This window comes from Hypomesus nipponensis, chromosome 11 (assembly GCF_054491055.1).
Source record: "Hypomesus nipponensis isolate SF chromosome 11, ASM5449105v1, whole genome shotgun sequence".
Taxonomy (NCBI): domain Eukaryota; kingdom Metazoa; phylum Chordata; class Actinopteri; order Osmeriformes; family Osmeridae; genus Hypomesus; species Hypomesus nipponensis.
Genome location: NC_140371.1, coordinates 1,772,501 through 1,798,307, shown reverse-complemented (window position 1 = coordinate 1,798,307; position 25,807 = coordinate 1,772,501). Strand labels below are relative to the sequence as shown.

Genomic DNA, 25,807 nt, shown 5'->3' with positions numbered 1-25,807 from the left:
AGCACCCCCTGACAGCACGAGAATTTAAAATGCTATGACTTGAAAATCCACCACCACGGCACAGCCCCGCAGTACCGGACTGGCCATCGGGAGCACCGGGAGAAGAATAACGATGGAAAACCAGGCAAAGAAACGTAAGGGTGGGGCTGAAAAATTGAGGCAAATAGACATCACCTTCACTAGACAAAGTTTTACCAATGAAAAAACGGCTGTGTTTATTTAACATAAAGCTCAAAAACTATTTTGCGCTCAAATAAAGCCCCCAAATATTTGCTCGCGCGCTGCGCGCTGGCATTAAATGTGAAAGTAACTATCTTTCTTTCCGAGGTAGCATCACATCAAACACAAACTTGCATTAGCAAGGCAGCTGTGGTGTCATAGATACTTTAGAACTAATTATTTTTGTTAAAACGTGAACAAATAAATAATAACGGTAGGTAAATTGTACATTTGCAAACACCCCTTTTCATATCATTTGGGTCGCGATGGTTTGTCATTTTGAAAATGTGGGTCGCCGAAAAAAAAGTTTGAAAACCACTGCCCTAAAGGACAGAGGAGAGCTGTCCAGACTCAGTTCTGTCCACTAGGGGACAGAAGAGAGCTGTCCAGACTCAGTTCTGTCCACTAGGGGACAGAAGAGAGCTGTCCAGACTCAGTTCTGTCCACTAGGGGACAGAAGAGAGCTGTCCAGACTCAGTTCTGTCCACTAGGGGACAGAAGAGAGCTGTCCAGACTCAGTTCTGTCCACTAGGGGACAGAAGAGAGCTGTCCAGACTCAGTTCTGTCCACTAAGGGACAGAAGAGAGCTGTCCAGACTCAGTTCTGTCCACTCAACCTGACCTCACAGTCTATTCGTAACATAGTGTACGTCTTTTTGTGTCCCTCGATTTCGTATACTATGTTACGAAAAACCAAACCACAAGGTGGCGCTTCACCCGAAATGTCACCTAAAATGTGTGTAGCTTATCGTAAATTCAAATTCAAATTCTGCCTTCATATCCACAATAAAAATTATACAAATATGAAATATATATTACTGTACACTATTTACATATTTTTCTCTGCTTTAAAGCTCAATTCTGAAGTGTTTTGTGAGCACCCGTTTATGGCATTTTAACGGGACGGATCGTCAGTATTTTCAGTATGGAATTACGCCTTGACCTTCATCAATCGCCTGTCAATCAAAATGTGACATCCTTGGTTACGGCGCTGACAAGTGACGTCCATTGTTTTAGAAGTTGGCGGTAAGTACTGTAACTACCTAAAGATGTTCAGATTTTTGGAAAAAAATTGTAAATGCAGCCTTTCAGGCAGAAAATGTGTCATAATTGTGTAATAGTTAAGCAAGTAAACTCAAGGTAAATATGGGGATGCTCCAAAGTGGAGTTGTAGCTTAAATTTGTGAAAGTGCATGGTAATAAATGCATGTTAGCCATTAGCAACGTTAGTAAGCTAGCGTGGTCAGAGCATTCATGGAGGCATTCAGTTATTTAATTTAAATGAAAATCCTAATAATATCTATTTATGTCTCCCCTGTCCTTCCCCTGTGGTCACCTTTCCCTTCTATAATTGTACTTTATGCTCCTTCCCAATATCCTCCCCCTGTCTTCCCCCCCCCCCCCACACACACACACCTGTCTCCTCAGATTCCTCTGTCATCTCTCTCTAACATTGCCCTCCATAATTTGTCTGCTTGTCTGCCTCTCGTCTCATTGCCTGTTGTCCATCTGTCTGTCTGTCTTCTTGTACTGTATATTTATTGTCTGTCTGTCTGTCTTGTCCTTTTGTCTTTCTCTGTGCCCGCCATTTCTGGCCCGCCCCAACGGTTCTTTTAAGAACCAAAGTTCTGCTGTCAAGTAAGTTTAACATTTAAACAATAGTCATGTTTAATTTAGTATTGTCATAATCCAATAATAATAAAATCTCAAGCCTATGTCCGCCTTGTCAAACTACCTTTAACATAGTATGGTTGCCAGAAAGATAAACTGATGGAAATGAAAATCAAAAGCACATCTGCACAACAAAAGTGAAATGAACTTTCTTTTCAGATGGCCGGTTCTACCAAAAAGAGCTGCACCTCCTGCAAAGGCCACATCAGGGTGGCATGCAAAAAGTGTCCTTTGTGTGGAGCAGTCCAGCCCATGAAGAGTAAATTGGAGTCACAGAAGAAACGCTATGACACCCAGTGGGCTGCAACGACTCTTAAGGGAAATAACATCCCCAAAGTCCTTAACTCTGCCAATTTAATGGTAGGATAACAAAAATCTTCAGTCCCTGTCTCTTCACCAAGAACTAAGTGAACGGCATGAGTGACTAATACATGTTGTCCTTTCATTGTTTCAGGTACACAAATTAGATAAGCTTGGGTTCGTCCCCTTGCTTTTCCTGGGACGCAAGTCCAAAATGTCCTGTGGCTGGTCTGAGGTGGTGTGTCCTCAGGAATTTATGGATGTGAATGGGACAGCCATCAAAACCATAAAGGACATTTTTGACAGTGCTTTGACAAGTAGGTGACAGACCCAGTGTTGATATATGTGTGTAGACATATTGTAGACAGATGTGTTGAGCATGGTCATGTAAACATGTCAACATGTAGACAGATGTGTTAGGCATACTTCGGGTTGGCAATGTAATAATTGTAATTTCCCCTCATAACTTTATCAGGTTCAGGATAAGATAATTTGTAGAGTCCCTAAAGCCATAACATTATGACCACCTGTCTAATATTCTGTAGGACCCCCTTTTTCTCCTCGTCAGAACAGCCCTGACCCTTCGACTCAACTAGACCTCTGAATATGTGCTACATTTACATTTATTCATTTAGCAGACGCTTTTATCCAAAGCGACTTCCAAGAGAGAGCTTTACAAAGTGCATAGGTCACTGATAATAACAACAAGATATCCCCAAAAACAATGCGGGTAGCCAAAACACGAAGCACTTATTCTGAACAACCAAAATTAAGTGCCAAAGGGAAGAATCATAAGAGCATGCAGTTAAACAAGTTACAATTAAACAACATGAATCGCTATAAGTGCAAGTGTACGTGAAGAAAAGCAAGCAACAGTAAAAAGATATTTCACAGCGAGTATAACAATTTAAATCAGTTGCCACTAACCAACAAGAGCAACAAGTCTCTAAGCAAGAGTCATTGTGATCCTTGAGGAAACTAACATTGGGTCCAGCAAACCCTTCCTAAGTACCATTGTACTCCCGGAACAAGTGTGTGTGGTATCTGGCACCAAGACATTAGCAGCAGATCCTTTAAGTTCTGTAAGTTGCGAGGTGGGGAGTCCATGGATCGGACTTGTTTGTCCAGCACATGCCACAGATGCTCGATTGTATTGAGATCTGTGGAATTTGAAGACATAAAACTTTTTGACAACATAAAACTTTCACTTTCATGCCTAATAGGCTATATCCCACCCATTGACAGGTGTCATGATAATGAGATAATCTGTGTTTTTCACTTCACCTGTCAGTGGTCATAATGTTATGGCTGATCAGTGTACACATACCCGGATTTTGTTCTTAGGAAGTGGACACTTAAAACAACAATGTACATACCTCATAATTATCATATACTCATTTGCATTTATATGTATTTTTCTTCAGTTTTCTACAGAAACAATGATATCGCAGAAGCTGGGGACATCTGCCCCCCCACTCCTGCAGAAGCTGAGGACATCAGTCCCCGCCTTCCTGCAGAAGCTGAAGACATCAGTCCCCGCCCTCCTGCAGAAGCTGAAGACATCAGTCCCCGCCCTCCTGCAGAAGCTGAAGACATCAGTCCCCGCCTTCCTGCAGAAGCTGAAGACATCAGTCCCCGCCCTCCTGCAGAAGCTGAAGACATCAGTCCCCGCCCTCCTGCAGAAGCTGAAGACATCAGTCCCCGCCCTCCTGCAGAAGCTGAAGACATCAGTCCCCGCCTTCCTGCAGAAGCTGAAGACATCAGTCCCCGCCTTCCTGCAGAAGCTGGGGACATCAGCCCCCGCACTCCTGTATGTGTAAGAGATGCTGCTCTCCAGAGAAATACAGAAAAGGATATATGAAACTGTACAATATATAATCAGAATCAGAAGGGGTTTCAATCGCCATGAAAGTTTGCACAGACAAGGAATTTACTTTGGCAGGCAGGAATTTACCCATAGATACACATATTTCAAATATATTGGTCTCACTCACTTCAGTATAATATCATATCTACAGTTTGTACAGTGACCACGTTCATTGCATGAGACATTTTTTAAATGCTAGTCACTGCATAGTTTAGTTGTTTAAGATTTGTCAAATCTGTCTATTTATGACACAACAGTTGATTGCGAAGCTTGCTGCTGATTAGGTGGACTAATTCCACTAGACACACCATTGTAATACAGGAAGTGCTGTTGTTGTAATGGATGCATTTGGCTTTATACTTCCTCTTTAGGGGCCCACTGTTCCGGCTCATTCTAAACATGCAATCCAGGAAAGGAAGAGAAGCCGGCCTATAAAGAGTGGTTCAACCATCCCCCCCAAAAAGAAAGGTTGACCATGCTTTTCAATAAGCATGTTCTTGGTTATACTGATGTTTGTCTCCCAGAGATACCAGAAGGCATTATTTGAAGTAGATTTGTACTCTTATTGGAACCTAATAAGACACCACCTCCCACAGTGGACAGACTGGCATTGTTTAGATTTCAGAGTTAGTGGTAGACAAGAGGCCATGTTTAGGGATAGGGAGTAATTAAAGACACGTTACTCTATAATCATCACCAAAATGTACATTATTTACCCTAATGTGTCATAATATTACATAGAACACCACTAAATATAAGTCATTATTTTATTTTGTTTACCTTTTTTTGCAGTTTGCCGTGTACATGCAAAGAAGAAGGTGTTTCTCTTTCAAGAAGTAGTAGGCAAGAGGAAAAATGAGGTAAAACGTTTTGGGGTTTCTTAAATACTTAAAACATAAATGTATGTTCATACATTTACCAGATCAAAACCTTTCTTCCATGTGATTTCTTTATGTTAAATGCTTAGGACAGGGAAGAAGTCCTCGTGCGGTGGCAACCTTGTTATGGTTGGTAAGTAATTCCTGTAAAGTATGTAAACTGTCTAATTAGCTGTGTGTGTTTATCTGTATACTGTATTTTATCTGAGTTATATCTGAGTAGGGGACATTAACACCCTGCCGTAATTCACAGTTATTCAAATGTTTTTATATGTTTTACAGCGGCGAAAAATGGGATGACACCTGGGAGCCTTCAGCCAATTTTCCAAAAGTGATTAATAAAGATTAAATTTGCTTTTTTTAATGTGGGTGTGTGGTTTGGTTTTGTGATGACAGTATTTCAGTAATTAGACAATCATGTTCATTAAAAGTATGTAAACAATGAAGTACAGCTGTGAACATTAAACAGTGTTTAAAATTGATAGAACATGTATTTGCATTAACGGAAGATGAAACATTTAGGAAGAAACAAAGGCAGTGATCAACACATAAGGGCGGCCAGGGGCCCAGTCCAAGTTCTCACCAAGGATGGACAAGAGAGTGATATGTTCTGAATGTTATTAGTCCAGACTATCTTTTTGCCTGACATGCAAGTGTTACAATGTGTCGCTGTCAATGCTGTCGTTTTGAAGGTTATGGCTCTGTCTGATATGACGAGGATCTCTGACCTCACAGTCCATTTGTAACATAGTGGATGTCTTTCTGTGTCCCCAACCCAGTCTCCCATACTTCTGCGTATCTATGACACGGGTTTACACATCTATTTTGCGTGCCATATATACGCCAAATATATAGGCTGTATATACAGGCCCGGTTCTTGCCAGCTCTGGAAGGGCGGTCTGGCAGCCGTCTTGAATTTTTCAGATTTCTTTTGAAAACTTCTGATTTAACTCTGTATAACTCCAGACAACTATGTCAATAATTACCACACACGTTAATATCTATTAGTGACCTTCGTAAAATCCGAGTTTGGATGATGACGTAAAATGATGAGCGTTAATGAAGTTCTGCGTGTGTTTGGCACCTCACAGTCTATTCGTAACATAGTGTTCGTCTTTCTGTGTCCCTCGATTTCGTATACTATGTCACGAAAAACCGAACCACAAGGTGGCGCTTCACCCGAAATGTCACCTAAAATGTGTGTATCTTATCGTTACGCCTATTCGTAACATAGTGTACGTCTTTCTGTGTCCCTCGATTTCGTACACTATGTCACGAAAAACCGAACCACAAGTTGGCGCTTCACCCAAAATGTCACCTAATATTTGTGTAGCTTATCCCAACGGAACCCTGAGTTAGCTGAAAGCTAATGATAGCTAACTGTCGTTCTTTAAAACAAACGAGATTCCAAACAATCGTAAAACGAAGTAATCGGATGGTTTCTAATAACATGTGTTTAATTATTCGAAATTACACATGATGACAAACCAAACCGGCTAAATATAGCCACCAACTCTTGCCATACACCATGATATAATTAGGCCTAGCCTACACAAAAGGTACATTCGACCGTGTGTATTCGACTTCATGCAGCGCCGGCGGCGCGGACCAGCCAATGGCATTCACTGCCTCAAGTCAGCCAGGCCGGCTGTCTGTGCCGCCGGTGCTGCATGAAGTCAAATACACCAAAAGTCTCATGGGTAGGCTAATCCCTCGATGAGTCATCTAATTTAGAATACTACATTGCCAACTAAGGCATTTAATGCTTAATTTAATGCGTAATATTGATTAACTCTTAAACACCACCATTATATTATAATCTATTCATACTTCGTATGTGATAAATCGTTAAGATGTTCTGTTTTCAAACCCTAAACATGTAAACTTTGAAACATGTAGTTGAACTACAAATATGGCGTCGTTCAACATCTTGATTTATTGTTTAATGGAATACGTTTGTAGTTCTTTTAGTAATTTGTGTTTTACACCAATATCATCTCCAATTTTATATCAGATTAATCAGAAATGTAAAATGTACATGTCTTATAGATCAATAAGCATTATATATAATCAGCACTACAAAGGTAAACTTTGGAATGTCTTTTTTTCATACTTTTTATTTATATTATATTCAAGTTTTAAATGTTTTTGTCACACTCTGCATAGAATGTCTCAATGAAGCAACATGCAAATTTTCAGCCCGGTAGCAGCATACATTGGAGTACAAGACACATTTTAGATTTGGAAAATGAACATTTCAAGGTGGCGCTGTTGAGCCTCTATCTGACTTAGAGGTAAGGCCATATGAAAAAAAGTATTTATTAGTCCAAAATATTTGTCAGGGCAAGCCACGAACATGTACCACCAAGGACAACAAACCCCTAACCCTAGCACAGTCTGTTTTTAGACCATGTCTTATGCAGAGCAAATAGTCATCTTTAAAGTTTGGGGATAAACAAATGCACAAGTGGGTCTGTACCCTGATATTGTTTGTGCTAAACCAGGACTATGTGCCACCTAAACATAATTTGACTTTAACCACTGATGTAGTCTATTTAGATTATGAATGGTCTTGGAATCTATACTTGGAAAGATCCTCACTGCAATGGTAGATTTGGATTTTAAAAAGACTTTGTCGTATGACAAAATCAAACCCATTTTTGGAAAGATCTTAGCTTGCAGGTTCATTTATGTAAGTTTGACACATTCCTGTAAACCCTTATCTGATATATTGAGCTTTGACCCCTTGCCAGGGGTCACCTTAAAGCCCTATATTTAGTAGTAGGATGGTAATTAGGGTTAGGGTTCCTTTCATGGCACATAGTCCTGGCTTGGTACAGTGAATACTTGGGGTTAGATAAACTGTGTCTTTCAGTTTCATAACCCTAGCCCCTACAGCGGATCAACAGCGCCACCTAGAAAAGGTAATTTCCTAAAATTCAATTCAATTTTCTTTTTTAGCTGAGGCTAGGATCAGCCTGGGATTTTGTATTTAGACCAATATTGACCCTCTTCACATCATACTGGAACCATGTTTGAAGATTATGATGTGAAATAATGTTTAGTAAAGGTTACAGATAAAGACATTTAAATGTTGACTTTTCGAGTACTGATACATTTTGTCTTTCATAAAAGACCAATGAATGTATATTTGTCATATTAAGTGATTTAAATGTAACTGAGGACAAAGATCTTCTCCTAAAATTAGTTTTTAAATTGAAAGTAAAAATAGAACTACATTTCCCAGAACCCCGCTTATGTGTTTTAACGCTAATATGCGCCATTTTTGTAGTCCATGTAAATTCACTATGGTTATCATTTTAGTTAAGTGTAGCGCACATTATGTAAAGACCTATTCAATTACTTGAAACTTGAGTCTTACCACGTGTTCAACATATTCAATGAGAATATATAATTTATTAATATATATAATATGAAATTATAAATTGTATTTATATATCACCTTTATAAAGGCATGGATTATTCAGAATGTGACGTCATCGCGCCACACTCACAGTACAGATCATTCATATTCAGCCACAAGGAATCCATAATTTAAAATTGTATGCAATGTGGTGTTAATAGGATAACAAATTTACATCCGCTTATAATGGCCTAACTTTTAATCTAGGTCTTCTCTTCATAGGTAGTCTACTCTTACCTCCACCAAGCAAAGGATCAGATGGTTGCTTGTAGGCTTACATAAGTGAGTCCAACCATACGAGTCAATGTTTATAAAAATAATACCAAAGTTTATTGGACAATAAAATACAAAATCCATGGGACACAAGAAAGTGCAATATTAGAACACTTTGAATACAAATAGTAGATAATAGACTTGGAAGTACAAGGAGGCCGGGAACGTAGCTACCAGGTTGTAAAAACAACGATCTGGCGGTGAGTGGAGGGCAAACCAGGGTATGTCACCGCAAGTTATTGGGAAACTGGAAACTGGACCGCAGGTGTGGATCTTGTGCAGGTAGGATGGACTGGATCACTGAAGATGCACACAAACACAGACAAACAGAAAGACAGAAACAGAAAGACAGGCAGAGTCTGTGGAGGGTGTAATACAGTTAGAAAGAAAGAAGGGTTAGTATGTAAATATGAGCCAAAATATGTATTGTACAGTGTTCGTTAACTACTACTGAGTCTTACTGCCTGAAATAAGGGGAATAGAAACATGCAAATATATTGTAATGCCTTTTTTGGGTAGCAGATGTTATGGGATATCAGTGGTAGGCTACATGATCTGATGTAGAGCATGTTGTTGATAAAACAAGTACATAGACCTGAAGCAAGAAAAGTAAAATGTATTGATTTCCAGTCAAGAAAGTGTTCTAGAAAAGCATTTATTTGTCTCACAATACCCAAATTCAAATGCATAACGGATATTTGGTTGATGCCTAGGTGTTGACATCGTCGTCATCATCTGAGCTGGTGTCAGAGCTTAAACATTCCTGGCCCTCTTCCAGGAGTTCTTCCAGGTCCAGGTCAGGTTCTGTAAGATCCAGGTGAAGGTGTTGGAGATATGTCTGTCTCACTACAGCCTGGTGAGACTTCATCTCTGTAAGTTTCCTCTGGCGCAAACTTTGGAGTCCCTTCCTCCCTTTTGGTGACAGGTTCCAACAGTCACCTAAATAAATAAATAAGCTTATTTAAACATTTGCGCCCTCAACGGAAAACACAAGAGTAACCTAATTGAAACTGCTACTAAATTGCAAAAATGTAAAATGAGTTAATGGGTACATGCACACTTTTTTTTTTACCAGAGATTGATTGCTCCAAGACCTCGAGACGTCTCTTCAGGTATTCCCAGTGCTGCTTCATCTCTTTGACGAGGACCACTTCTTCCTCCTCCAGCCTCCGGATACCCATGACCTTCTCAAAGACCTTCTTTTTTGTGAGAATGTCAGTATCTGAAGCAAAAAGTTGTTTAACAAAAATAAGTACAAAAGACAGTTATGTGGTTAAGAACACAACATAATAGGAATACATTAATACAATGATAACATTTTGTAAAACTATTTTATCTCATAAGTATTAAGTGTTATTTCCTAATTGCCTTTGCCTCTAAAGTATCGAAAGTGGCTATTAATACCCACAAACCTTTTTCGCCAATTTCTATTAATTTTATCTAAAAGCAGTTAGGAAATAACTTACTGCTCAGGTGGAGTCAGGTGACTGAGCGGTTAGGGAATCGGCTAGTAATCGTAAGGTTGCCAGTTTGATTTCCTGCCGTGCCAAAGGACGTTGTGTCCTTGGGCAAGGCACTTCACCCTACTTGGGGGAATATTCCTGTACTTACTGTAAATCGCTCTGGATAAGAGCGTCTGCTAAATGACTAAATGTTATATAAATGCACTCAGGAAAATCACAACAAACAAACAAAAAAATGTTACACAGTGTTTAACGGTCAGCACAGTTCATCGCAAAAACATCATGAAATATATTACAATTTGAAGGAAACTTTAATTGAAGTAACCATAAGAAGCATGAGCGAAAAGTGCTGGACAACATTAAAAGCACTACTTTGATTTGCTCACTTTTATGACAATTATAGGCTACATACCAGATGTTGAAACGTGCCAGGGGAATATGTATTCCGGCTGGAAGATTAACTCCACTGACTCCACTCTTTCGGATGGCTGGACAAGTGTACTGTGTTCCAGGACCAGAGCAGCCAGCTTCCCTTTCTCCTCTCTTATTTTGGCTCTCATCCTGTGGCGACCCTTGTTTGTGTCTGAAAAACATTAACATAGACATGTGTCCTAGATTGACATTATGGCCATGGCTGGTTCCCTGGTTTCTTGAATCTTTTTCTCTAACAAACCATTCTGCCTATACAGCCGATGAGTCCTCTGCCTGATGCTGGCAGACATTTCCTCCATCTTCTTCTGCAACTCCACAGGTGCACCACTGTCCTCCACTGGTGCTGGTTAAGAAAAGAGAACACCCAAGTTGAGGACAGAAAATACTTTTATGCACTTTCTTGCTAAACCCAGATCGACAGTCATTCATATGACATTTGTAGTCTATCAGCAGTAGTAAAATTATATAATGTTCATTTTGTGAACGGACATACCACTCTCAGCCCACTCCTGAACATCGGTCACCCATTGCAGTATTGTAGAGTTGTCAACTGACAGCTCTGTCGTTAAGGACTCCAGGCTGTTTATTTGTTGTTCCAGACTTTGCTTGGTCTAAATAAGGAACGAAAAACCCAAATGCTTATGCACTTTACGACGTATGACTAAAACAAAGGCTGAATGAGATGGTTGACCAACAGGATATATATATATATATATATATGCTTTATTGCATTGAGAACATTCCAAGGTACCTTCAGGAATCGTCTGCTGAGGTAGGAGCTCATGTTCTGGACCTTGGCTTGGTTCCATCCCATGCACAATAGTGTGATCATGTCAGTGCGAGCTGCAAAGGAACATTGGTCAGTGCAAGGGCATCCTCTAGAATGCATGTTGATGTGAAATAAGTCAATATGCTTACCAGCTTTTGACATATATTTAGTGGAAATGGCGATCCTGGAGAGGAAGGCGTTGGCCTGCTCCACTTCTTCTCCCAGGGTGCAGGCAGCATTCTCCTGGAACCCCCCACCCCATTTGATCTATTGGGCCAGAAGAAATGCTATATTATATCCAGTATATGTACAGATTATGTTAACTGGAACCATAACAAAGGTAAGGAAGTAAAGGTTTGGTTCAGTACCTCACACTTCATTCCATGGGCCTTTGCATGGAGGACAGAAAGAAAGGGCTTCATGCCTAGAAGATGTTGTAGTTCTGGGCATACTCTGCAGACCTTCTGCAAGTAGGGCCAGTACTTGCACATAAGATCAGTGCAGAAGAAAGTTGCAGTGTTGCCCAATTCCTTCTGCAAGTAGAGGGCATATGCATATATTTCCCCCCTAAACATATTAAGGCCTCTAAGGATTGTGCCATGCCTGCACACAGCCAGCTCAATGCCCTCTTCATCAAGCTTGCTGCTAGATTTTCTGGAGATCTCCTTAGCAGCAGCAAATTCAGCACCACCACAGACACCCTTTCCGGGAACCTTCAGATAAACACACACAAAATCCCTTAAAATGTTCAATGAAGGTCTACACAATATTTAAAATTCAAACTTGTAATCAAATAATAACTACGTCACCAACAGAAATGACTTACATGCTTGGTGGCCTTGTGGACATGGTCTACAAACTCTGACACCTTGCTGTCCTCGCAAAGGAAAACACCTTCCAAGTGCCCATGACTGTCCTGACTACACAAAGGAGTTCAATCTGTTAACAGATGGTACTCTACTACACAATGTTTATTACATTGTATTATTTCTATTAACGTGGAAGTGGAAGATTACTGTCCAGATACCTTAGGAGTTACCAGTAAATAGTTTGCATTACATACCTCCCTGCCTTCTTGAAACGATAATGCTTGCGATTGCCATCCACTGCTACCGCAAGCATTTCAGGAGTGCATGGAGGGCAGACAAACGGCTGCTCCTGGCACATCTTGTCAACCTCATATCTGCAGATGGCCCATTCCATGAAACTCTGGTGGAAAGTGTCTCCAGATATTTTACCACTCTGTTTCAATAAAAAAATATATCAGTGAATAGTCTGATACTATGTAGGTTATTTCTTATCTTATTTGTCCAAACATATACAATGTGTATAGTTTACCAGGCAGTGATGAATATATCCACTATTAGTGCCACACACGGTACTCACTCTTCCAAAGCGGCTGGTTTTTTTGTCTAGCATTGTGGTAAATGCCAGACGGGACAGTCCAGGTGCTGACATTTTTAACTCCAGGTATGACTGGAAAACGTCAACATGAAACAGGCTATTGAAGTTGACCGTCCCTGGCCAGTACCCACTTTGCACAACGTCTTCCAGCGCAGGTGTCCAGTGAGAGGCACAACATTGACAATGTGCTTCAGGGAGGACAAGATCATAGCGACCTAAAGTGGTAATAATGTCACAGGACATAATTTAATGGCAATATGTGTTTGTTGATATTCACTGCTACCTGCAAGAGTAGGCGTGTTCACATGTGAGATTAATAAAATGATTGTTATCCTTAAATGAAAATGTGTAAAACTCACCATTCATGGTCACTAAAACAATGGACCTCCCCACACTAACAGTCATGGGGAGCTGGCAGGTTTGGCAGGCTGATACCTCTAAAGGTAGAAGTTGAGCTACAAAGATATTTAAAAGACACAGCATGGGGATTGTGTATTAGTAATCTTGCATCTAATGTCCTAATAGTCATTGCATAAGTGCCTCAAGCCATATCCAACATTTTACAGTATTGACGTTAGATTACATTAATAGACATTTAGAGGAGGTTTCATGACCAAACACCTTACCTTGGTGGGTTAGGGAATATTGCCCGTCAGCATCCTGGCTGACAAATGAGGTGGGAGGCACAGAGTGGAGGTAGCCTGAGATCAGGGATCTCCGGTTGTGCAGAACATGTCTGGTGTGTTGCTCTTTGTCACAGGCCATGCACAGATACTGGTGAGGTAAGCACTCACTACACCTCATCACAGCCACTCCTTGCATACACCACTGGCAGGTGGTGGGCAATACTGCCTCATCTGACAGCATGCTGTTGATGAGATGCGGGCGGGACACTTTCCACCTCTCTGCAGAACAGGCATTTCGAATTCCCCAATCTTGTGCCTCTGTGTGTTTCTCACACTCAGGGGCTGCTGGCTGACCATCGAGTAACATTTCTTTGACCGCTTGAAGAAGGGAATCTGTAGATGAAAGAAATTGGTAGTACAGAACATTAACTGGAGAGGTATTTTTGAGTTTGGCATTACCTGTTCAAACTAAAATAAAAACATTTGTTACTCACAAAGAACTGATTCTTGATGATCCCTGTCCTCAACAAGGTCCTGTGTGTCACTGACAGTGTCCTTGCTTTTTTTCATTCCAGCCCTGGGTGCTGAGAGAACAATTATTCAGAAGAAATGCATCCTATAATGCTGCATTACTCCAGAACCTTTAAATATTCAACTTACCAGTTGAAGATCGCCTTTTCGTTGTTTGTGGGACTAATACTCCCCGCACATCTCTCTTTCTCCAACTAATCCTGAACTTGTTTTTTGGGGTCCTTTTTTTGTTCTTAGCCTACAAAAAGATATATGTAATTAACTGGAATAATGACCAAGTTAAGGTACTAGTGTACTGTTCACACAGTTTTAGTTTCATCATCATTATTACCGGTTCAGGATTAAGGTCCTTCGCATAAACTTGACCTTGTTTCAGAAGCTCCCTAAGATGAGCATCCTCAGCATCTTCCTTTGAAGCCATTCTATGGAAAAGTAAATTACAGGCCAACATATTACAATCTTAACTGATATCTTAGATAGTTGTAATATTTGTGTCAAAAAATAATTTAAAAAATGTAGGTCACTACACATATCAGGGGACTTCTATTGTATATGTATTACATATTGGTAGCATAAAGGACGGTCATAATATGGTACCTACTATTGTTTCAATGTTAAACTTACTTGATAGCAGAACTTTGGTTCTTAAAAGAACCGTTGGGGCGGGCCAGAAATGGCGGGCACAAAGAAGGACAAAAGGACAAGGCAGACAGACAATAAATATACAGTACAGGAAGACAGACAGACAGATGGACAACAGGCAATGAGACGAGAGGCAAACAAGTAGACAAATAGACTATGGAGGGCAATGTTAGAGAGAGATGACAGAGGAATCTGAGGAGACAGGTGTGTGTGTGTGTGTGTGGGGGGGGGGGGGGGGGGGGGGGGGGGAAGACAGGTGAAGATATTGGGAAGGAGCAAAACGTACAATTAAAGAAGGGGAAGGTGCACACACACAGGGGAAGGACAGGGGAGACATAAATAGATATTATTAGTATTTTAAATGAATTAACCGAATGCCTTCATGAATACTCTGACTGACCACGCTAGCGTACCGTTAATTAGCCTTTTTACTAACGCATGGCTAACATGCATTTATTACCATGCACTTTCACAAACTTAAGCTACAACTCCACTTTGGAGCATCCCCATGGTTACCTTGAGTTTACTTGCTTAACTATTACATAAAATTACACATTTTTGGCATGAAAGGCTGCATTTACAATAAATAAAAAATAATCTGAACATCTTTAGCTGGTTACTTACCGCCAACTTCTAAAACAATGGACGTCACTTGTCAGCGCCGTAACCAAGGATGTCACATTTTGATTGACAGGCGATTGATGAAGGTCAAGGCGTAATTCCATACTGAAAATACTGACGATCCGTCCCGTTAAAATGCCATAAACGGGTGCTCACAAAACACTTCAGAATTGAGCTTTAAAGCAGAGAAAAATATGTAAATAGTGTACAGTAATATATATTTCATATTTGTATAATTTTTATTGTGGATATGAAGGCAGAATTTGAATTTGAATTTACGATAAGCTACACACATTTTAGGTGACATTTCGGGTGAAGCGCCACCTTGTGGTTTGGTTTTTCGTAACATAGTATACGAAATCGAGGGACACAAAAAGACGTACACTATGTTACGAATAGACTGTGAGGTCAGGTTGACTAGGGGACAGAAGAGAGCTGTCCGGCTCAGTTCTGTCCACTAGGGGACAGAAGAGAGCTGTCCGGCTCAGTTCTGTCCACTAGGGGACAGAAGAGAGCTGTCCAGACTCAGTTCTGTCTGCCTGTCGCTGGTGTTGAGCAGGAACGCCAGCGTGTGAGTTTGAGTCCAACTGAAGAGAGACTGAAGAGACTGTAGATGATCTTATGTTCAGATAACTTGACACATGATTCTCTTGTGTGTTGCATGTGTATGTTTTACGGAAGCATGTGTTTGTGTTCTGTGTGTGGGTGTGTTTGTGTGTGTTGGTGAGTGTGTGTGTTGGTGAGTGTGTGTGTGTGTGGCTGCGCGCGTGTGTGTACATGCATTTGTGTGCGCCTGTGTGGTGCGTGTGTGTGTGTGCATGCGTGTGTGTGTGTGTGAGTGACTCATGTCTGGGGCCTGAGGCCAGCTCCAGGAGTAGCTTACTGAGAAAGATGGCTCTGACACTCTGAAACCTCTGAACTTCCCCCAGTCCTGGGCTCCTTCTCTCTCTCTCTCTCTCTCTCTCTCTCTCTCTCTCTCTCTCTCTCTCTCTCTCTCTCTCTCTCTCTCTCTCTCTCTCTCTCTCTCTCTCTCTCTCTCTCTCTCTCTCTCAGTCTCTCTCTTTCTCTCTCTCTCTCTCTCTCTCTCTCTCTCTCTCTCTCTCTCTCTCTCTCTCTCTCTCCCTGCTTTCTCTTTTATCTAGGTGTCACATCTGGTTGGAGCAGAGAAATTTCAGAGGCAATAAAGTGCAATAATAGAAATACGTGTGATACTGTCTGAGTATGTGTGTGTGCTGTGTGTGTGTGTGTGTCTGTGTGGTTACGTGTGTGTGCTGTGTGTGTGTGCTGTGTGTGTGTGCTGTGTGTGCTCTCTCTCTCTGTCTGTCTCTCTCCTACTCTCTCTCTTTGTTTCAGTCTTCTCCCTCTCTCCTCTTCAGCTTCTCTACTCTGTTCTGGTCCAGTAGGTTATTAGATCAGTGGAGCTGGGACACTCAGGACTGGGTGGAGGTCTCCTAGGTTGTGTGCATGTGTGTGTGTGCGGATGTTTGTGTGTAGGTGGGAGTGAGAGAAAGGGAAGATAAAGAAAAAAAGAGGAATGAGAGAGCTAAAGAGAGAGAGCGCTAGAGAGAGAGAGAGAGAGAGAGAGAGAGAGAGAGAGAGAGAGAGAGAGAGAGAGAGAGAGAGAGAGAGAGAGAGAGAGAGGGAGGGAGAAACAAAGAGAATATCTCAGCAGAGAAAAGGTTGTTTGGTAAAGCCATCAACCATGATTGCAAAAATGAGTTTGAGCATGTGTGTCTGCTTGTGTTTGTGTGTTGATGCTTGAGTAAGTGCTGTGACTTATTTCGCCAACTCAATAGCCATTATTTCCTAAACATGTTCTCAATAGTGTGTGTGTGTGTGTGAGATTGTTTTGCCCATGTTCAACAGGTCTAGTGTGGATGAGCTATATCTCAGAGAGTGCGTGTCTGGGAGACTGGGGAATGGTCTTGGATGACACTGTTCTTCGATTGAGGAATGGTATCATACAGATTGTGTGTGTGAGTGTTGTGCATGTGTGTGTGTTAGAATTCAGAATTGGTGTTTATTCACCATGAAAGTCTGCACAGACAAGGAATTTACTTTGGCAGGAGAGCCTACCTATGTGTGTGAGTGAGTGTGTGTGTGCGTGTATGTGTGTGTGTGTGTGAATGTGTGTGTGTGTTAAGTGTGAGTTATGCCTCTCAGGTGGGCTGCCTGTCTGTGTGTATACAGTGTGTCATGGGAGAGGTCTGGAGAAGCACCTAGAGACACACATGCATCATGTCAGATGATAAAGAGATGTTTTCTTATGTGCACCTGGAGATCCATCAACCAGTAGAGCTCTGACCACAGATTCAGATGAATCCTCTCCTCCTGTCCTGGGCTCTCATCTCCTCCATCCCTCCATGCTTTTCTTCTTCCTGCACTTTTTGTTCCATCCCTCTTTGTACCAATCCCTCCTTCTCCACCTTCTTCCCACCAGTCCTCCCATTCTCCCTCCCTCCCTCCCTCCCTCCCTCCCTCCCTCCCTCCCTCCCTCCCTCCCTCCCTCCCTCCCTCCCTCCCTCCCTCCCTCCCTCCCTCCCTCCTTCCCTCCCTCCCTCCCTCCCTCCCTCCCCCAGTACTCCCCTGCGCCCAGGCATTGTTTTCATTAGGGCTGTAAGAGACTTCCTCTCTTCTTCCCCTCCTCCTCTACATCCCTCCCTCTCTCCCTCCCCTCCACCCCCCTCTCCCTTTATTCCTCCTACCCTGCTCTTCTCTCTTAATATTTTGAAAGTATTCCATCATTTAGGGCTGTAAAATATAAATAATATCAAAGTTAATATTGGATTCACAGAGAGGACATGATTGGGCATGCACACTGCATCTCACAGTGAGATGTCTGTGGAACTGAGAGAAGAACAGATGACCTCAGATGAATCCAGAACTCTCCATCTGTCCTCCACTGCAACAACACAGAGTAACCAAATCTCCTCAAAACAACAGTCTTTATTTCAATCCAGAAACCCAAATATCATCTATCATAAGTTTACATGCACATCCACAGGGAAGCATTGCCAACTTAAACAGTGGTCCTTAAAACCATGCTCGATCTACCTAGACCAAAAAACAAGCAGAGACTAGGGAGTTATTGTTTTAGTGTGTCTGTATTGTAGACACTCAGACAGTGTAGTGTGTGTGTGTTTTGTGTATGTGTGTTCCAGTTTGTGTGAGGATGTGTGCAAGCGTGTGTGTATGTACCATATGTGCGTGTACGGGTGTGTGTGTGTACATGTATGTCAGTGGTGGTTCTTCCGTATGGCAGAGTAAGGCAGTCACCACTCCCTGCTGACAGAGTATGGCAGTCACCACTCCCTGCTGACAGAGTATGGCAGTCACCACTCCCTGCTGACAGAGTATGGCAGTCACCACTCCCTGCTGACAGAGTATGGCAGTCACCACTCCCTGCTGACAGAGTATGGCAGTCACCACTCCCTGCTGACAGAGTATGGCAGTCACCACTCCCTGCTGACAGAGTATGGCAGTCACCACTCTCTGCTGACAGAGTATGGCAGTCCCCACTCCCTGCTGACAGAGTATGGCAGTCACCACTCCATGCTGACAGAGTATGGCAGTCACCACTCCCTGCTGACAGAGTATGGCAGTCACCACTCCCTGCTGACAGAGTATGGCAGTCACCACTCCCTGCTCACAGAGTATGGCAGTCACCACTCCATGCTGACAGAGTATGGCAGTCACCACTCCCTGCTGACAGAGTATGGCAGTCACCACTCTCTGCTGACAGAGTATGGCAGTCACCACTCCCTGCTGACAGAGTATGGCAGTCACCACTCCCTGCTGACAGAGTATGGCAGTCACCACTCCCTGCTGACAGAGTATGGCAGTCACCACTCCCTGCTGACAGAGTATGGCAGTCACCACTCCCTGCTGACAGAGTATGGCAGTCACCACTCCCTGCTGACAGAGTATGGCAGTCACCACTCCCTGCTGACAGAGTATGGCAGTCACCACTCCCTGCTGACAGAGTATGGCAGTCACCACTCCCTGCTGACAGAGTATGGCAGTCACCACTCCCTGCTGACAGAGTATGGCAGTCACCACTCCCTGCTGACAGAGTAAGGCAGTCACCACTCCCTGCTGACAGAGTATGGCAGTCACCACTCCCTGCTGACAGAGTATGGCAGTCACCACTCCCTGCTGACAGAGTATGGCAGTCACCACTCCCTGCTGACAGAGTATGGCAGTCACCACTCCCTGCTGACAGAGTATGGCAGTCACCACTCCCTGCTGACAGAGTATGGCAGTCACCACTCTCTGCTGACAGAGTATGGCAGTCACCACTCCCTGCTGACAGAGTATGGCAGTCACCACTCCCTGCTGACAGAGTATGGCAGTCACCACTCCCTGCTGACAGAGTATGGCAGTCACCACTCCCTGCTGACAGAGTATGGCAGTCACCACTCCCTGCTGACAGAGTATGGCAGTCACCACTCCCTGCTGACAGAGTATGGCAGTCACCACTCCCTGCTGACAGAGTATGGCAGTCACCACTCCCTGCTGACAGAGTATGGCAGTCACCACTCCCTGCTGACAGAGTATGGCAGTCACCACTCCCTGCTGACAGAGTATGGCAGTCACCACTCCCTGCTGACAGAGTATGGCAGTCACCACTCTCTGCTGACAGAGTATGGCAGTCACCACTCCCTGCTGACAGAGTATGGCAGTCACCACTCCCTGCTGACAGAGTATGGCAGTCACCACTCCCTGCTGACAGAGTAAGGCAGTCACCACTCCCTGCTGACAGAGTATGGCAGTCACCACTCCCTGCTGACAGAGTATGGCAGTCACCACTCCCTGCTGACAGAGTATGGCAGTCACCACTCCCTGCTGACAGAGTATGGCAGTCACCACTCCCTGCTGACAGAGTATGGCAGTCACCACTCCCTGCTGACAGAGTATGGCAGTCACCACTCTCTGCTGACAGAGTATGGCAGTCACCACTCCCTGCTGACAGAGTATGGCAGTCACCACTCCCTGCTGACAGAGTATGGCAGTCACCACTCTCTGCTGACGAAACAGTTGATATAAACAGCTCATGACGATGCTCATTAAAGATAACCTGTTGGCAGATTAGATCTGAACGTTAGTAAGTTCCTAATAGGGTGCTTCACGGTAACAGGAGGCCTCTCAGGCGGAGAGCTGATGTTGCAAAGTACCATTACCTTGAAATATAAACTGCACTACGAACTTACAAGTTGATGTTTGACTGCACAGAATAACCACATGAGTCCAAGGCAATATTTATATTACATGAACCCAAAAAACTGAATGTGCACTGAAATCAATGCCGAAGATTTTGTAGTTGCGCACTCTCTTGAATGAATGATGTCTCTACCAAAGCTCTCAATCCATTTGATTGATTAGTTATTGTTGTTATCTGTAAGACTTTTCCAAGGACTCTTTTATGTGGATTGTTTAGATATAATGTGGTTTTATGGTTCTATGACTTAGCAATGTAATTGTTGTCTGGCCAGAGATAAGAATGCCACACCCCTGGTATTTGTGATAGACCACTAGTGGTGTGTGTGTGTTCTAATCAATCAGGTCTGCCAGACTGTAGTCTGGTCTGTAGTCTGTTTACTTCAACAGGATGGCCTAGAGCTACCGTTTTATAGTCTGGTGATGTCATGACCAGCCCTAGACTAAACAACCTCTACCTGCTTTCAGTATCTGCACTGTACATGTGTGTGGTGTTTTAAATGTGTGTGCATATGTGGTGTGTGTTGCAGTTGTGTGCGTGTGTCCGTGCTAGCCAAGTAAACTTTTCACCTAAATTATAACGTCGGAATAGTTTTTAATTCCGACGTTATATGTGAGGACATTATTTTCCGTAGAATGGCGATGCGGTGAACCTTCTTTGTAGACAGAAGTTAGTTCCCTGTCGTCCTCCAGGGCTGGTGGTGATGGGGGGCTGGGGGATGGGGAGGGGGTCTTGAGGGTAGGGGGGAGGGGCTGGGGGGTAGGGGGGAGGGGCTGGGGGGAGGGGGGAGGGGCTGGGGGGTAGGGGGGAGGGGCTGGGGGGTAGGGAGGAGGGGCTGGGGGGTAGGGGGGAGGGGCTGGGGGGTAGGGAGGAGGGGCTGGAGGGTAGGGGGGAGGGGCTGGGGGGTAGGGAGGAGGGGCTGGGGGGTAGGGAGGAGGGGCTGGGGGGTAGGGGGGAGGGGCTGGGGGGTAGGGAGGAGGGGCTGGGGGGTAGGGGGGAGGGGCTGGGGGGTAGGGAGGAGGGGCTGGGGGGTAGGGGGGAGGGGCTGGGGGGTAGGGAGGAGGGGCTGGGGGGTAGGGAGGAGGGGCTGGGGGGTAGGGGGCATGTTCTCCCTCAGGCCAGAACTGCAACCATGGCAACCCGTTGTTTTGGAACCTGCTTGTTTAGAGAGTGAGTGGAGGTACAGGGAAGTAGCCTGTGGGGAGGGGGGCCGGGGGTCGCTGGGGTCAGGGAGGTCCAGGGGTTCAACACGATTGGTACAGAAGCAGTGTCATGGTCCATTAGGAGGGCAGTGAGAAGGGGCGAGCAAGGAGGGACGAGCAAGGGGAGCTTGACATAGAGAGAGGGGGTTGAGGAGAGAGGGTTGGGGGTTCGGGAAGGGGGTGGAGGAGAGAGGGTTGGGGGTTAGGGAAGGGGTGGAGGAGGGTGGAGGAAGTGAGGTGAGTAAGAGGGGCTGGGGGCACAGATGGGATGGAAGGTGGTGAGAGAGACCGCAGTAAAGGTGTGAGCATGTCTGCAAGTTGAGAGACACTGATTGAGGGCTGTTCAGACAGCAACCAGCCTGCCCTCAGAGGCTGTTCAGACAGCAACCAGCCTGCCCTCACATACACAACTGCCTACCGAGGAGGCCAGAAGATGGCAGTCATGTTCAACACAACATCTGTTTACAGTCGCTAGGATACATTTCTCAATACTTAATTCACATTTTCAAAACTCTTAACGCATTTCTCCTAACCAACTTTCAGCTCGGCACAGCAGTGAATTGCACATTCAAAATGCACTCAAACTACCATATTGTCCCATGCCACATGCCACATTGTCCCATACAAATGTTGGCTGGTTTCTTCTCTCTGCATCCCTTTCCTCACCTAGCACAACCCTTCCACAGAGATCATTTATAGCATTTTATTTTTTGATGAAAAAAATATTTCATTACAATATTACTGTAAAAATGTAGCAAATTTCTATCTTATTCTGTTTTGTATTGTTATTGTTTTGAACTGAAGTTTACTGAAACAGTTTTTAAAACAATATGTAAGCATGTGCAAATTGGCCTGTAGGTACATACAGTTTTGGCAGTTGTTGTGTTGAAGTGAGAATCTAATTAATGTAATTTGAAAGATGTAGTCATTGAATGCATTTTGTGCCAAAGCAATGATAAATGGTCCACAGTTTAGCCCACATGTACTTCTGCTGTGCTCGCTGTGTGAAGAGTTTTGAAAACGTGACTAAAGTATTAGCCTCTTCACCTCCGGGTCAGGTCTATCAAAAGATACACACATACAACACACACACACACACACACACTCTCTCACGTCCACAAATCCACGTTCACACACACACATTCACTTCCCAGATTCCTAATAGGGGATCCCATGTTGGGGGTATGGAGTGTGTCTGTCAGTGTCTGTCAGTGTGTGTGAGTGTGTGTGTGAGTGTGTGTGTGTGTGTGTGTGTGTGCTGCAGGTCTGCTGATGACAGCAGGACTTCAGAGGTGCTTGGTCTGGTTGTGTGCTTGGTCTGGTTGTGTGCTTGGTCTGGTTGTGTGCTTGGTCTGGTTGTGTGCTTGGTCTGGTTGTGTGCTTGGTCTAGTTGTGTGCTTGGTCTGGTTGTGTGCTTGGTCTGGTTGTGTGCTTGGTCTGGTTGTGTGCTTGGTCTGGTTGTGTGCTTGGTCTGGTTGTGTGCTTGGTCTGGTTGTGTGCTTGGTCTGGTTGTGTGCTTGGTCTAGTTGTGTGCTTGGTCTGGTTGTGTGCTTGGTCTGGTTGTGTGCTTGGTCTGGTTGTGTGCTTGGTCTGGTTGTGTGCTTGGTCTGGTTGTGTGCTTGGTCTAGTTGTGTGCTTGGTCTGGTTGTGTGCTTGGTCTGGTTGTGTGCTTGGTCTGGTTGTGTGCTTGGTCTAGTTGTGTGCTTGGTCTAGTTGTGTGCTTGGTCTGGTTGTGTGCTTGGTCTAGTTGTGTGCTTGGTCTGGTTGTGTGCTTGGTCTGGTTGTGTGCTTGGTCTGGTTGTGTGCTTGGTCTGGTTGTGTGCTTGGTCTGGTTGTGTGCTTGGTCTGGTTGTGTGCTTGGTCTGGTTGTGTGCTTGGTCTGGTTGTGTGCTTGGTCTGGTTGTGTGCTTGGTCTGGTTGTGTGCTTGGTCTGGTTGTGTGCTTGGTCTGGTTGTGTGCTTGGTCTGGTTGTGTGCTTGGTCTGGTTGTGTTGCCTGAGTGATAAAACCTCCAGCAGAGGAATGTTCCGGAAGAAAACGACACAGAACCTGACGAACAGAAGCACGTTCAAAATAGAGCCTGTGAAAGTGTACGTGTGTAACAGTGTGTGTGTGGAATGTGTTTATGTGTTGAGTGTGTGTTGTGTGTGTGTGTGTGTGTGTGTATGTGTGGTTGGAAGATGAGACATGAGAAAGAAAGAGAGAGTGACAGAATGAGAGAGAGAGACATAGAGAGAGAGACATAGAGAGAGAAACATAGAGAGAGAGACAGAATGAGAGAGAGAGACATAGAAAGAGAGACATAGAGAGAGAAACATAGAGAGACAGACAGAATGAGAGAGAGAGACATAGAGAGAGAGACATAGAGAGAGACATAGAGAGAGAGACAGAATGAGAGAGAGAGACATAGAGAGAGAGACATAGAGAGAGAGACAGAATGAGAGAGAGAGACATAGAGAGAGAGACAGAATGAGAGAGAGACATAGAGAGAGAGACATAGAGAGAGAGACATAGAGAGAGAGACATACAGAGAGGAAGAGAGTGCGGTGGAGATGTGGAGAGTGAGAACCGGCAGACCCCTTGTAAAAACACCTGCAGGATTTATGGTGTCTGAAGCTTCCTGTGGGAGTAAAAACCTTCCTGACAGTAGCAGGACACTCCAACATGCTACATGAGCACGCTACGCTAACACGCCTCTCCAACATGCTATATTAACATGCTACACTAGCAAGCTACACTAACACGCCACACCAACATGCTACACTAACACGCCTATCCATACATTACACTACATTTAGTCATTTAGCAGACGCTCTTATCCAGAGCGACCTACAGTAAGCATAACGACATTCCCCCGAGGCAAGTAGGGTTAAGTGCCTTGCCCAAAGACACAACGTCATTTGGCACAGCCGGGAATCAAACTGGAAACCTTACTATCTGGATTACTAGCCCGATTCCCTAACCGCTCAGCCACCTGACTCCCTGATCCAACTATCCCCTATCCAACGTGCTATCTGTCTGTGTGCTGTCTGCCTGTCTGTGTGCTGTCTATCTGTCTGCTTTCGGTCTGTCTGTCTGTGTGCTGTCTGTCTGCTTTCTGTCTGTCTGTCTGTCTGTCTGTCTGTCTGTCTCTGTCTGTGTGCTGTCTGTCTGTGTGCTTTCTGTCTGTCTGTCTGCCTGTCTGTGGGCTGTCTGTCTTTCTGTCTGTGTGCTGTCTGTTTGTCTGTCTGTCTGTGTGCTGTCTCTGTATCATGTCCTTGTTCAGTTTGCTGATTGATTAGTGAGGTTACTGTCCTGCATTTCATACCTCGCCTACCTACTCCTCTAAACACCAGATAGCTGCAGGCATACCTGCAAGACACACACACCCATCGCCACATGTACACACACTCATGCACACACACAGATACACACATCAAACACACACGCAGGAGGCCCCTCTCTCCAGTACCTCAGATCCTGGTCAGAGGGAGGGGCTTATTGATAAGCAACCAATAAAAAGTCATTTTGCGAGTGACAAAGTGAGTAATTAGGAGCACTCTATCTGTCTTTTGACAAACATGTTCCCTTTCCACAAAAATCCCCATTCCGCTGATCTGTCCAGCACTCCCATGCCTTTCACCCTCTGCCTTTACTCATTAACACATTCCAGGAGATTTGATTATTGTTACACCATCCCAAGTAAGCAGAAAGACACCACTCCATCCATGAACAGGTAGACAGACAGACAGACAGACAGACAGACAGACAGACAGACACAGACAGACAGAACCAGACACCACTCCATCCATGAACAGGTAGACAGATAGACAGGCAGACAGACAGACAGACAGACAGAACCAGACACCACTCCATCCATGAACAGGTAGACATACAGACAGACAGGCAGACAGACAGAACCAGTTGCTTCTCCATCCATGAAAAGACAGACAGACAGCACCAGACGTCACTCCATCCATGAACAGGTAGACAGAATGAAAGGAGACACACAGGCAGACAGACAGACAGACAGACAGGCAGAAACATAGGCAGAAAGACAGACAGACAGGCAAACAGGCAGAAAGACACACAGGCAGACAGACAGGCAGAAAGACAGTCAGAAAGACAGACAGGCAGAAAGACAGACAGCCAGGCAGAAAGAAAAGCAGGCAGAAAGACAGGCAGAAAGACACACAGGCAGAAAGACACGTGGAAAGACAGACAGAAAGACAGGCAGACAGGCATAAAGACAGACAGGCATAAAGGCTCACAGGCAGAAAGACACACAAG

The 25,807-nt window shown here is 44.1% G+C and overlaps 2 protein-coding genes across 7 annotated transcripts; one reads left to right on the top strand and one right to left on the bottom strand.

Annotated features, from left to right (window-relative positions):
- Positions 1-837: 837 nt before the first annotated feature.
- Positions 838-5,298, top strand: LOC146267674 (uncharacterized). 5 transcript variants are annotated; one of them, XM_084709956.1, is made up of 9 exons: positions 838-1,244; positions 1,837-1,856; positions 2,049-2,249; positions 2,344-2,506; positions 3,614-4,005; positions 4,428-4,524; positions 4,849-4,916; positions 5,024-5,067; positions 5,217-5,298. In XM_084709956.1, the coding sequence occupies exons 3-9, from the start codon at positions 2,049-2,051 to the stop codon at positions 5,281-5,283; spliced, it is 1,032 nt and encodes a 343-aa protein (XP_084566082.1). In that variant the 5' UTR covers positions 838-1,244; positions 1,837-1,856; the 3' UTR covers positions 5,284-5,298. The 5 variants fall into 5 exon arrangements, with proteins under 5 accessions (XP_084566082.1, XP_084566085.1, XP_084566084.1 ...); XM_084709959.1 differs by having other exon boundaries at positions 1,647-1,856; positions 3,614-3,999; XM_084709958.1 differs by having other exon boundaries at positions 1,647-1,856.
- Positions 5,299-9,270: 3,972 nt separating this feature from the next.
- On the bottom strand, positions 9,271-15,345 carry LOC146267673 (uncharacterized). Of its 2 annotated transcripts, XM_084667034.1 has the most exons (18): positions 15,123-15,345; positions 14,481-14,690; positions 14,188-14,278; positions 13,986-14,094; positions 13,820-13,909; positions 13,326-13,718; positions 13,059-13,154; positions 12,682-12,914; positions 12,359-12,537; positions 12,122-12,215; positions 11,664-12,008; positions 11,445-11,562; positions 11,278-11,369; positions 11,020-11,137; positions 10,768-10,869; positions 10,507-10,677; positions 9,704-9,853; positions 9,271-9,570 (listed from the first exon to the last, which is right to left on the bottom strand). In XM_084667034.1, the coding sequence occupies exons 1-18, from the start codon at positions 15,221-15,223 to the stop codon at positions 9,341-9,343; spliced, it is 2,922 nt and encodes a 973-aa protein (XP_084523160.1). In that variant the 5' UTR covers positions 15,224-15,345; the 3' UTR covers positions 9,271-9,340. The 2 variants fall into 2 exon arrangements, with proteins under 2 accessions (XP_084523160.1, XP_084523161.1); XM_084667035.1 differs by lacking the exons at positions 14,188-14,278; positions 14,481-14,690; positions 15,123-15,345 and having other exon boundaries at positions 13,820-13,902.
- Between the last annotated feature and the right edge of the window lie 10,462 nt (positions 15,346-25,807).